Below are 13902 nucleotides of genomic sequence, written 5' to 3'. Positions count from 1 at the left end.
ACAATGTTTTTTTTTATTTTTTTATTATTATTATTGTTTTTTTAATCAGCATATGTAAATAATCTCACTCCATTTTCTAAATTTTTACACAAATTGTAAGGTTGACTGCATTCGTCAAGCTCAACCATGCAACCCTGTCACCTAAGTTATTAAAAGGAATAACTTTGAGCATGCTGCAGTGCAACAAATACTATCATGATGTATAAACACTTTACATTATATATATATATATATATATATATATATATATATATATATATATATATATATATATATATATATTATTATTATTATTATTATTATTATTATTATTTTATTTATTTATTTATTTATTTTTTGCATTACGGTAATGACATTTTGTCATTAAAATGCCTTTAAATGTCTTTAAATAAAAGTATTACTGATATATATACATATATATATATATATATATATATATATATATATATATATATATATATATATATATATATATATCAGTAATACTTTTAAACAAGGACAAGGACATAGTATTTCACCCCTAAAATTAATATATATATATATATATATATATATATATATATATATATATATATATATATATATATATATATTATTTTGGGGTGAAATACTATGTCCTTGTGGTGCTTTTGACATCTTTTCTTTGGTTCACCCATTGCATTTAGTGTAATAGTATGAAATCTGAACTGCAATAAAACTACGAATTTTTACAAGAACAACAACACAATGAAGACAAACTCTGTGAAATGGGTCTCTCAAAAACACAAAAGCTGCTTTCTTCACCTAAAGTTACCACAGTGCACATCATATGTGGGACATCAGCCACATGGATTCAATCAGTGCTTTCCATGTCACTGAGATTTCATAATCATTTCTAGTATTCACACACGTGGTAATGCTGGCTTTTATGCATAGATGGCCGTGGTTTTGTCATGTGTGGACTGGAGGGAGTGTTTTAGGAGCTTTTGGAGGGAGGGAGATGAGGAGAGAGAGTGTTGGGGACGTTGGTGTGCGTCAGAGAGCGCACTGGCTACCCTCTCTCCAACTACATCCCTTTTCCAAGAAATCTCCTCCAGGTTTCAGGAAGCCAATTAGGATTGCTTTGTTTGGATGTACCGACAAATATTACAAACCATTCAAAAGAAGGATCGAGGGAGTTTAGTTAGTTTTATCAGCGCGAGAGGAGGCAAAGCGCCGTTACACGTCGTTTTGAGAGATTTATCCAACAGTTCTGGAAGCAGCGCACGAGACGCGCGTTATGGATCGATAATACGAACTTCTGGGAGTGTAAAGCAGCTCCTGTAACTACTGTGAAACCACTATCTTAGTGGAATAAAGGCTCAATAGAGTTAACTCATCAGTTATAAAGTGTTAGACATTGTTTGAGATCGACGCGCGCTGTGATGGATGGAGCAGTTCCCTTGATATTGATGCTGCTTTCGCTTTTCTCAGGAGATGTTCGGAGCGCCTCGTATCCTCAGCGGTATAACCTGTACGCTGGGACTCAGACTCAGACGCAGCCTTTAAACGGGGCGCGGGCAGCGAGCAGACACAGGTAAATCAAATTCAAACTTTCATTTGATCCATTGAATCTGCGCCAATTTACTGTTAATACTATGTGAGAAAGAAGTAGCGGTTTGAAAAGCTTTATTGTGAAACTTACATAAGATGGATGGGTGGATGGGTGGATGGATGGATGGGTGAATGGATGGATGGGTGAATGGATGGATGGATGGTTGGATGGGTGGATGGATGGATGGGTGAATGAATGGATGGGTGGATGGATGGATGGGTGGGTGGATGGGTGAATGGATGGATGGATGGGTGGATGGTTGGGTGGGTGGGTGGATGGATGGATGGATGGATGGATGGATGGTTGGATGGATGGATGGATGGATGGATGGATGGGTGAATGGATGGATGGATGGGTGGATGGTTGGATGGGTGGATGGGTGGATGGATGGATGGATGGATGGCTGGATGGAAAGACAGACACTGTAATAATTCAGGATGACTTCAAGGACTTTAAAACTAAAACTTATACAGTAGTTCATACAGAATAATTTTGTTTAACCATTGACTCACAACACTTAGTTTACTCATTTTAACCACTAATAGATCTAAACATAAATAACTATTATTGGCATTATATTCATTCATTTTCTGTTATAACATAATTTCATGTGCAGCTGCTTTGAAACAACGGCTGTTTCGAAAAGCGCTAGTAAATTTTACTTGACTTGACAGACAGACAGACAGACAGACAGACAGATAGATAGATAGATAGATAGAGAGATAGATAGACTGTAATGCATTTATTGAGATAAATGTAACCTGGGGGAACTTTTAAAAGCAAATGTGCTTTGAAATGTGTGGCACAGATTACAAAATGAAATACTTCAGAAGGAAAAGCCCCCCCTTTATCCTACAGTGAAACGACAGGAGGTACATTGCTGTCCATCTGAACAGCTAATTATCACTTACTGAGTGCAAGGTTCTGCTTAAAAAGAAGTGTTGTTGGATGGACCTCTGTGATTTCCAAAGCCTTTCAGTGCATGGTTATGGTTGTCACCACCCAGGTAATAATTACACTAAAAGCTCCTTTCTCCACCATTTTACCTATCAATCACCAGCTTCTACATTTCAATGAATGCCACCGCTCTTGCTCACCTGCAGCCGCATACGGCCACTCTGACATTGTTGTTTTGACTGTGATTGTTTGGGTGTGACCGGTAGAGGTTGTCCCAGCCCTGACGTGTGGAACGGGGCTTCCCCCTTCGTCTGAACTGACGTAATTCTTTCTTATGGGTGGATAGACACACACAGGCCAGATGCTGCTGGTCAGAGCTTTTGGGATCATGAGAATGCCAGTGCTGTCTTGATTTATGGGCTCAGATCCATCTAAACAAGTAGTAAATAAAGATTAGTTGCAAAATTGATTCATATGTTTCCACACAGGGATTAAAGAGCCAATTTAGACGTAGAATTATGCATTTTTATGAATTGCAACTCCAACTAAAAATACTTTAACACTTACTTTAGAACTTACTTTTCGCCATGTTCCTCACAATGCTATCTTATGACATCAAAAGCCTTTTACTATAGAGCATGACTTGTAAGGCGATACGCTTTAACATTTGCATTACATAACCAAGTAAATTTACAAGCTTGTTCAAGTGCAATCAGATTGCACAGTAGCTCAACTAATGGAACTTGCCAAGCAAAGGACTATGGTACAAGTCCTGGAGAGCACCTGAGCTGACCCATGAGTCGAAAGTGTCACAGAAGCACCGCAAAATGATTGGTGATTGTTTCAGAAATTGCATTTGTTATTTCACATTTGCTTTTATGACACTATCGGTTAGGTTAAGGTTTAGGGTAGAGAGGTAGGTTGATTTAAAACTCAAAAGAGCATTAACTGTAAAAACCTCATCTGTTTGGGACCAAATTGTACTTGCTTTTGGCGCCACTCAGTGGACATTTCACCTTGGAACTGCCATGAGATGTGTAAGGAATCACGCCATATCCTTTTGCAAAAATCTCGCCACAGTCACATTTTTACATGAGTTTAGGCTCCACAGTTTTATTGGGGCACATTACAAAAGTTCAATGTGTGCTTGATGCACTGTATATATTATCCTGGGCAATAGAAATGGAAAAATTTGCAGTTTTATGTAGCCTGTAGAGTTTTGTGTCTATACAGAAATTTAATTTAGAAAAAAATCCACCCCGAGAATATTTATTGTAGTAAAAAGTCTAACAACTAGCTCCACTTTCCCCTATAATATAATGTTTTCCCTTCCAATGGCCTGTCAAGGTGATAAGAAAGACCATTTGAGGTAGAAAGGGGGTGAACAGCGATGGTCTTGATGTGAGAACCCTCGGTGCCAGCGGTATGAAGTATGTTTTGAAGTACTGTCTGCTTGAGAAATCTGAGTCTAGTTACTGGGGATTAGCAGCCTGTTTGAACTTTTAGTTGCAACAGATGTAAAAAGTATTCAGCATTTTGTGTGTTTGTTTTAGGGAGAGAGAGAGTATTAGGGAGGGGAAAAAAAGTGTGAGAGAGACGAATCGAGGGAAGAAATTGTGCTTTTTCCCTTTATGAGAAGAGCTCATCTTCTCTCCTGTGGCTCAGCATATTGGTTTCTTGTCTTCTAAATGAATGAATTGATAGATTCTGACTCATGTTGCTTGCATTAAATGTGCATTTCCAGGGAAAACCACAGCCCACAATCAAATTTTTTCAAGGAATGTGTGCTTAAAATTTAGCAGAAATTATATGCTGAAAGATCCCGAAAGATGAACTTTGCAAGAACTGGATCTGCAGCTGCCAAAATATGCGAGCACCTAAATCACCTCTTTCCTATAATTGTAAGCATTTGGCAAGAATCGCTGCCAGGTTTCTGCATGTTGGAATACACCTTCTAATATGATGTTTTTTTGCTGTGTTTGTCTACAAAATCCAGCACATTAAGAGCATGCAGCATGTTCAAAAATAGAGCAAAATATGAGGCGTTAGTGACTGCCATTTGAAAATGAAAGGATTTACTGGCCGTATTCAGAAAATATGGCACTGAGATGCTCCAATATAGGTTAGTACCTCACATTTGACTGAAACTATGGATTAGCTCACCTCTTCAGGTGACCACATAAACATGCCGTTGGTCTGGGTCTCATTGGTTTTAGGTGCTCTGGTATTGGGCTGGATCTTGAAGGGTGTGGTCTTGACTCTGACTCTGCTCTTCAGGTGATCTGTTATTGTTACTTTTAAATCTATCATTCTATTTCATCATCCTCATGTGTGCATCTTCTGTTAGGGACCATTCAGACCAAATGTGTTTTTGCGCTAAAAATAGCTAGACGCCCCTCCTTGGTAATAGATCATCAGAGCTCCTCCTGGACACTTCTCTATTGATATATGATATCTTGATGATAAAACATGAGGAGTCATTCTAGTGTAGCCTAACATCTTATGCATTCATACTATTTGGTTATGTGGCCACAAGCACAAAACCACAAAATATGTCCCCTAAAGTACATGCCAGAAGCTGTGTCTTAAATGACACATTAAACACTATGCACTTACAAAATATACTATGCACTTACCTTGTAGTATATGAATTGTCAGTAACACTTTAAATAATGGTTCGTCATTAATAGGTAACTATGTAGGATTTAATGCAGGACAAATGAGTAGTACTACATTAACACTTTAGTTACTGGTATTAACTAATACGGAAACATGATTAACCAATCAGTAAGTAATAGCGAACTGATGACTGAGGTAGTTCACTGTTAGGTAATCAATAAAATCATCAGCTTCATTAAGAACTATTAACTAACCATGGCTAATTTAAAATAATTACTAATTAATTACTAATCAAAACATTAACGTGTGTAAAATGTGAATGATTATGTTTTTATTGTGAACAAGATCATGCATGGGTTCTTTGTGGGAATTAATTTATGAATGTTACAGGTCGCTAAATCAAGGCTACAGTGTCTGGTAGTGTATCATAGTCAAGGATGTAACCACATATTCAGGACTGATGGGGACCAAATTTAATAATGTATTAATTAACCATGGAAATAACCCATATCAGTAGACCAATATGTCCCCCTCAATGTCTATGGTGGTTATGGCCATGATCATAGTCAGGTTACCTTACAGAAATATAGGGATGTATGTGCCCAACCTGTGTATTCCTTGGGATATCTCTTCTGTTCATTAAAAAATTATTAACATCGGCAGGTTTGATATTGCTGAAGTCTTTTTTAAATAATTCTGGTAACCCTTAAGTAATGAGTCAAGTGTTACCACATAAGTATGAAGGAATTATTAATGATTTGGTACATTATTCTAAAGTGAGGGTCATGGTAACGCATTATTAATTAATGAGATCTTACTGTTTACTTCCTTGGGAGTTAAAGGTTATCTGGACCATTATTCTAAAGTGAAAACACATTTTAAACCATTAATAGTAACTGAGGTGTTACTTGTCAGTTAGTAATGAATACTCAAGTGTTTGTTCCTACATTTTATTCATTTAATCAAACATATGGTTAACAAACATTCACAGACATTCAAAAAAATATATTTCTGGCATTGAATCATGAATCATTTAAATAATTTAACATAATTTCATAGGCTACAAACCTTAAGCAGGATAATGCTTTTAATTGCTGGTGCTCACATTTACTACATGTTTTAAAAGTCTTATCTCTTAACATAAAGTAAAATAATAAAATTATGTGTCTAAAGGACAAGTGTGTTGATCTCCACAAGACTTCAACAGAAAACAGAGAGAAAACCGGCATGCAGCATGAGGCAGATTACACATGTGTACTTCCGCCCTAGACAGTCCACTCTGTAAATAAGTACAGTTTTTATCAAATTAATTTGACATGTTTCCTCCTTTGCCAGTGTTCGATATGAACAGAACAGAATGTATGTTAAAGTTTATCATGTGCGGGCGGATTGAAGGGAGGGTGGAGCAAAATCCTAAACATAAATAACTATTATTATATATCTGTGGTGGCTCAGTGGTTAAGGCTCTGGGTTACTGATCAGAAGGTTGGGGGTTCAAGCCCCAGCACTGCCAAGATGCCACTGTTGGGCCCTTGAGCAAGGCCCTTGACCCTATCTTCTCCAGGGGTGCTGTATCATGGCTGACCCTGCTCTCTGACCCCAGCTTAGCTGGGATATGTGAAAAAAAGAATTTCACTGTATATGTGCAAATGTATAATGTGATAAATAAATACAGTTGTTATTATAATACATATGTTGGGCACATATATCTGTAAGCTGACTATGATACTCTACCAGACACTGTAGCCATGATTTAGAGAGCTGTTATGTTCATAAATTAATTCCAGCAAAGAACACACGTGAGGCACATAAAGAAGCATTTCATGATCATGTTCACAATAAAAACATAATCATTAACATTTTAGACATGTTAATGTTTTGATTAGTAATTAATTAGTAGTTATTTTAAATTAGCCATAGTTGATAGTTCTCAATGAGGAAAATTAAATTCAGTAATTATTGATTAACTAACAGTGAACTAACTCAGTCATCAGTTCGCTATTGATTGGTTAATCATGTTTCCATATTAGTTAATAGTAGTAACTAAAGTGTTAATGTAGTACTACTCATTAATCCTGCATTAATTCCTGCATAGTTACCTATTAATGACGGACCATTATTATAAAGTGTTACCGAATTTTCAAAGTGTAGTTTCGTCCCAAATGTAACACTTAATGGTTTTTTACTACACAGAAGCATTTGCCTTTTAACAGCTGACGGAAGTGATGTTTCAAGCGCACGTGATGTGTTGACGCTAGCTTTAGCGCGTTAGCCAACCTCAGTTCAACACTTGTATCTTAAACAACGTACATATTCACACTGCTTGGTGTGATGTAAAGCTTTCAACTCACATTTGCAAAGTACTATATCCACTGAAGTTTTGCTAGCTGCTACATTCTCCATTATTTACAACTGTTTTGTCAGACCAGGTAACTCCGCCCCTTCCACTATGTACGGTAAGCCACGTGCGCTGAATGCATGAAGTGTCCAACATTCCACACTCCGTTTTGACAGTTGAAAAAGTGCATCATCCAGGTACTTAAAGTACACTTCTTATTGCTGCAGTGTTATTTCAGTGTTAACATACAGAACTACTCGCACTACTTACACTACAAAATGACGTAGAATAAAGAAGAAGTGTACGGTTTGGGATGCACCTAGAATGATATAATTCAAAGTTGTGAAGTGACTTTAGAACCACACACATACTAGAAATAGTTTAAATTGTGGCATATTTGTGATGATATGCTATTAGCTTATACAGTAATTAATTCACAGTACTCTTATTTCAGATTTAACAAGCACTGTTGCACAGGTTTTGATGTCTTGAAATTGAACTCTCTCAAATCCAACAAAATCCAGCTATGTTAAATCAGATGTGAACTTTGCCCTGCATCTGTGTGGGAATGGCAAAAGTTAATCAGTTTTGAATATAATCTCATTCTCAACTTGAGTTTGGAATGGTTACATGGAAGAAGTCTATAAATGAATTTTATTTAATCAATGACATATTTTACAAAAGCCAGTGCTCATCTCTGCCCATGTGTTGCTATTGTCTTCCTGGACGAACAGTACAGTGTAATAATATTGCCTTGCACTAGATTATTATCCTTGCGAAATGGATAATGTGTGAATTTAAAAGACATGGTTTGGGTTGTACTTTGGTGTCCCTACATTTTAGAAGTAAATTCTGCTGATTTGCACATGCAGTCCTAAAATTGGAGCCCTTTTCTGCCAAACCAGAAGTCAAAAGTCCAAGCCTGAACGTTGTATCCTCTGCTGTCCAGGAAATCATGTGAGACAAGCTTTGGTTCATGCCCTGAAGACTGGACGTCCACATTGACAAGGGCCATCTTACATATATTTCCTACAAAGTTTAATGCTGACAGACAACTGAACTGTGCTGGCATGTAGTTTTCTTGAGGCGACTAGTAATCTGGACTTTGGCAGAATAATAAAAAATGTCATAGCTTTGGATTAGCTCCATTGACTTATTAATTGAATAGTTTACTTCTACTGAGGTTAAGGTCTAGTGAAAGGTAATTTCGACATTCTGCATAAAGTCTGGCCCACATAATAGCTTATTCTGGTCAAGGTCTACCCACTAAATCAGGAAGAGACCACAATCTCTGATGATTTTGCCAATTATGTGTGCAATATGCTTTAGATGGTCTATGGAGTTCCTGTCTGAATTTGAGAATGTGGTCTGTCAGATATAGGTTTGCAGCTATCAGTTTTTTCCCCAAACAGGACACCTCCGCAAAGGGACAGTGTTCAAAGCTCTGTTAGTATCACTATGCCCACATGGCTGATAAGATACTGGCAGAATTAAAGAGCCCTCTTAACTGGATAATGAAAAATTGGTGTTCCTTTGATCTATTTTTTGCAATACACCAAAGACTAATGGGGGGCTGTAAAGGAAAGACTTTGTTCATTAGTCATTTTTATGAGTTTAATTTAGCAAATGGGCTTGTTTTGCAAGATCCTATTGACCTTTGGGGGATAAAACATACTCTGAGACTGTTTTTGTTCACAACATGTTTATTTAAAAATAAGTAAATAATCTCGGGGTTTATAAACTGAACTGGGGCCAAACATTTTTATCCGTATTTATCTTACCTAACACTTTTATTGTAACTAACATGTTAACATGTAAAAACAAAATGGTTAATAATGTGTTAAAATAGTATTTAATTACATTAAAAGAGGTATTTAAATAACATTTTCAAGGTCTGGCCATAAATTCCTTCTTAAGATCTGGCTGAAGAACAAATATGACCTTACATCCTCAACTAACAAATAGGTTTTGATTAGCTTTACTTTGAAAATAAAAACATACAAAGTAGGGTTATTGTTTATGAAAACTGAATATTTAGATTTGCTCAAGTCTGTATCTTTGATAACACACAATATCTAATATAGAACTGTCTTTTTACACAAAATAAATGTAGCCTAAAACTGAAAAAGAGCTTTTTGTCTGTTTTTCCTTTTTAAATTTGTTATTATCCTCCCATTGTGCAGATAATAATCATTAAAAATGGTGAACAAACTGATTTGATGATGTTCAGGTTTGAGAACGATGTAGAACCAAACACTGTCAGGATATATGCATAGGCAAGTTCAATGATAATTCACATAATCTTTTTACGAGCACTACAATAAAGAATGGAGAATAAAAGCACATTTTCCTGTGTATTTTCTTTGAAGGTTCGCTTCAAGGTCATCGTTTTGCCTGTTGTGAAAAAATGTTGTGCATATGAACTGACATCTCTTGTTACAGTCTGTAGTTTTGACTAAACCCAGCAGCTAAGCAATTTGCATAAATACATTTGAGTGAATAAGACGTGATAAAATGTACTCACCCAAAAGTTGCTGGTTTATGTTTTGGAGAAGAGTGAAACTGAACTAAGCTTAACCTCCAGAACTGGACTACGGATAGCTTGACGAGCGCCGATGCTGTTGCACATGTTGAGTGTTGTTAAACTCACCGCTGAGTTTTGCTCAGAGAGCGTTTGGTTGTTTACCGTGATTTTATCAAAATCATTTGGAAGGTCAGATAAAAGTGATTGGCGGGCCTCAACGCTTCACTGACTTACATTACATAAAAACATTACATCGTACCGGAAGACTCTGAGAAGTGGTGGTACACAAGAAAAACTGCCGGTACTCTGTAGAGTAAATTATAGAATTGCAGGTACTGCGTACCACCCCACTTCGAGCACTGCCTTAAATATTACATTTTGCAGTGTAACTCATCGTAAATCACACGACTTATTGAGAATATGCATGCCATTATTTTCCTTAGCGATCAGGCTTACGATTTTCGCTTTGTGGACAATAAGATTGGTGAATAAATCCCATAGATTTACTCACGATATTCTAATCTAGAGACCAAAAAATCATTGAGACTTTGGGGTGAGCACTTTTGTCTTAAGCAGGTAAGCAACCACACTGCAATGCCCTGGCAACCACCCACAACACCCAAACACCGTGGCGGTGAGTTTTGCACTCAGCATTTTCTTAGTTTCCTAGTTTTTTTTTTTTTTTTCAGGCAAAATTCAGAGCCATCCTTTTTGTCCTCTAAGCAGTAGGGGTGTGACGATACACTTAGCGCATGAGACGAGACGATACACGATACTGGGTTCACGAGAACGAGACGAGATGATATTTTAACACTATATACACTACCGGTCAAAAGTTTTGAAACACTTATTCATTCTTTATTATATATATTTTTTTTTTCACATTTTAGGATAATAGTAATGTCATCAAATAGTCTTTTATTCATATTGGCTGTGTCTCGTTTGGAAGGCTGCATCCTCCAGAGGTCACATTTGTCGGCCGCATACGTCATTGAGGCTGTCTCGAAAAAAAAATTAAACGGGACAGCCTCGATGACGTATGCGGCCGACAAATGCGACACAGCCTCCGGAGGACGCAGCCTTCCAAACGAGACACAGCCTTTGTTCGTGTCTTGTCTGTCAGTCTGTCGCCGTTTATTGTTTCCACCGGGTTCTTAAAATGCTGCCACACAAACGATTTAAAAGTGGCGGGGGCATCTTCTATGCTAATTTCACCCTCACACTCTGTCATGCTGATATCGTGAGACAGCTTTTCACCTTAACGAGAGATATCGTCACGTTTTAATTTCGTGAGATCTCGTGGCACGAGATCTCATCACACCCCTACTATACAGTGGTTCTCGACTGGTGCATCGCGACCAAAAAATATGACTGAGATCTGTTCTGATAGGGACAGGGCAAAACGATGCAAAATGCAGATAATTAAATGCAACTAACTATAGACTGTAATCGTGCACAGTTAGGATAACAAAATAAAAAGGCTTATTACACGGCTTTCTGGAATCCTCCATTCTGATTGGTCAATGGCACCATCTAGCGGCCTGATATTTCTCTCATCTACTCATCTGGGTATTTGCGAGACAAATGTCCTGCTTCTCGGATCATTGTGCAATCTCTAAAAGTAAGCTGATAAAATAATTTCAACTCAAATCAATGTTTCATGTGCATTTATTTATTTATTGGCAAGAAGCCTTGTAATAAGATGCATAATGAGCAGTCAGACGGTCATCAATTACAAAATAAACACCAACCGGAGGTGGATTTCAGCTGTTCAGCGATTACTTTCTTCTCACATAATTACATAATTTCATCGCAAATAAATATTTTATGTCCATGTATTTATTTATTTAGTTAGTAGCAGTGAAGCCAGTTGTTATCGCAAAATTAACCCCTTCAGGCTCATACAAGATGATCAGCCTGAAAACCCTGTCGGGGTTTATTTTGCAATAACAGCTGGCTGACTGTACATTATCCCTTTCTTATAAAAAAATGTTAAGGGAGGAGAAAAGACTTCACTATGTAGCCCCTTAGAGGTCAGGGAGGGAATTTATTCCTTTGCGAGTTTGCCTTCCCTCTCAATAGATTGCGTTCGCTCACAAAAAGGTTGGCATTCCCTCCCAGTGTTGCGTTCCTACGCAATCGTTTTATGTATCTTTAAAATAAGTTTTGCGTTCCCTCTGAATTATTTTGGGTTCTCTTGTAATAGCTTTATCCATCCCTTATGAAAATTAACAATGGTTTTACTACAGTAACTATATTTTAACCATATTTGTAGTGAAACTATAGTAATAATACAGGAAAACCAAAACTATGGAAATATAATTATTCTGCCTAAAAAAGAAAAAGAAAAAATCTTGGTTACTACAGTTTTAATATAATTACCATTGTTAATTAGTTAAATTAATACAGTAGTTCATACAAAAACATACCCTTACGAAAACTGCAACGTAGTCTCATAGAATGAACGTTAACTAAATGATTTTTATGTGCCGCTTTCTACGTTTTGCTGCAGTTTCCTCGTGTTTTATTCACTGTCACAGAAATCACGACTACAACGGCTAATTATGACTTTATAAACTCTTCTTTTAACTCAAACTCTGCTATGTTATGATATAGAAACACTTTTACTGTAACGTATCATTTAAAAAACGTTAAATTTTAACGCTTGTATTACAGACTCACCTACATTTACACACCTATTCCAATGTGATTAGCTTGTGCGGAAGCTCACCTGAGAGAGTGTTGGACTCCAAAGACTGCGGTCGAGCCCAGCCAAGGACTCAAAAGTGAAAGTAAAACCAAAGTGACATAAAAGCAACAGGAAATGACGTGGTTGCTTTAGTAAAGAATTTGCTTTTCTTGTTGAATTTTCTTTTAAAACACTATCGGTTAGGTTAAGGCGTTGGTTAAGGGTGAGGAATTTTTTTTTGTTTACCTCTCATTTATCTTTTAGGACACTATTGGTTAGGTTTAGGCTAAAGTTTTAGGTTAAGAAAGTATGTTTTACCAATTAAAACATCCATCTAAAATTCAACTTACAAACCCCATCTGATTACAACTTAATTTCACTTGTTTTTGGCGCCCCCGCTGGATCATTTCACTTGTTTTCTCTCTCTCTCTCTCTGAGAATTGGCTTCGTTTTGGTTTACCTTTCTTATTACTATGGTTTTACTTCAAATATCATGGTTAAAATATTGCTACTATATTAAAACCATAGTACATTTTATGGTTACTATGATTTTACTACAAGTACCGTAGTTGAACTTTGGTTACTGTAATAAAACCATAGTTATTTTTTGGGGAAGAATGGATAAAGGTTTGGCAAGGGAACACAAAACGTATTGCAAAGGAATGCAAATTATTGTGAGGGAATGCAAAAAAATGTTTGTGATTGAACGGAATTTTAAAAATAAATAAATAAATAAATTCCCTCCCTATCTTTTGTTGTTGATTTTAAAGGATGTGCATCCAATTAACGTGGACAGGTTGCGTTCCATGCCCTCCATGTAAACCATGAACAAAAAACACAGGGTAAAATGAAACAACTTTTGGAGCTGTGTTGGTTCCCCACTTGATGTCCTTGATGTCCTGAAGCAAAACTGTTTGAGAACCACTGCTTTTTAGTGCTCATTCATCCATTCTTCGTTCATGCTCCTTGCTTTAGAGGCCACTGTTTGTCCCTTTTTAATCTGTCAGGTCTTATTTGATGGTGAGTCATCCTTAGTACGCCCTAGCTGTTTCATTTTGCGATTTGTCCTGGTTTCCCGAGAAGGTTTAAGTAAACCCTCAATGAATGGAAAGTTCCAGGCCCTTGACCTGGGCTTTTTGAAGATGTGGCAGTGCATGTGAAGCCAAGAGCTGCCTGTGGCAGTGCCTGTCAGTCTTGGGCTGATCCAGACCACCCCACACCCTCACAGGCAGGCAGGAAGCCCATACTCATATAGTGGCCCC

General features: G+C 37.1%; 1 protein-coding gene across 1 annotated transcript in view; it reads left to right on the top strand.

Moving 5' to 3' along the window:
• The first annotated feature begins 1008 nt into the window (after positions 1-1008).
• LOC127411380 (EMILIN-1-like) overlaps positions 1009-13902 on the top strand; it is a 39707-nt gene continuing 26813 nt past the window's right edge. The window contains exon 1 of the mRNA XM_051646901.1: positions 1009-1555. Within this exon, the coding sequence (XP_051502861.1) occupies positions 1404-1555 (152 nt within the window). The 5' untranslated portion in view covers positions 1009-1403. The remainder of the gene's footprint in view (positions 1556-13902) is intronic.

Source organism: Myxocyprinus asiaticus, chromosome 20 (genome assembly GCF_019703515.2).
Source record: "Myxocyprinus asiaticus isolate MX2 ecotype Aquarium Trade chromosome 20, UBuf_Myxa_2, whole genome shotgun sequence".
Classification (NCBI taxonomy): Eukaryota; Metazoa; Chordata; class Actinopteri; order Cypriniformes; family Catostomidae; genus Myxocyprinus; species Myxocyprinus asiaticus.
The sequence above is the reverse complement of the archived record's forward strand: the minus strand, read 5'-3'. Positions and strand labels throughout refer to the sequence as shown.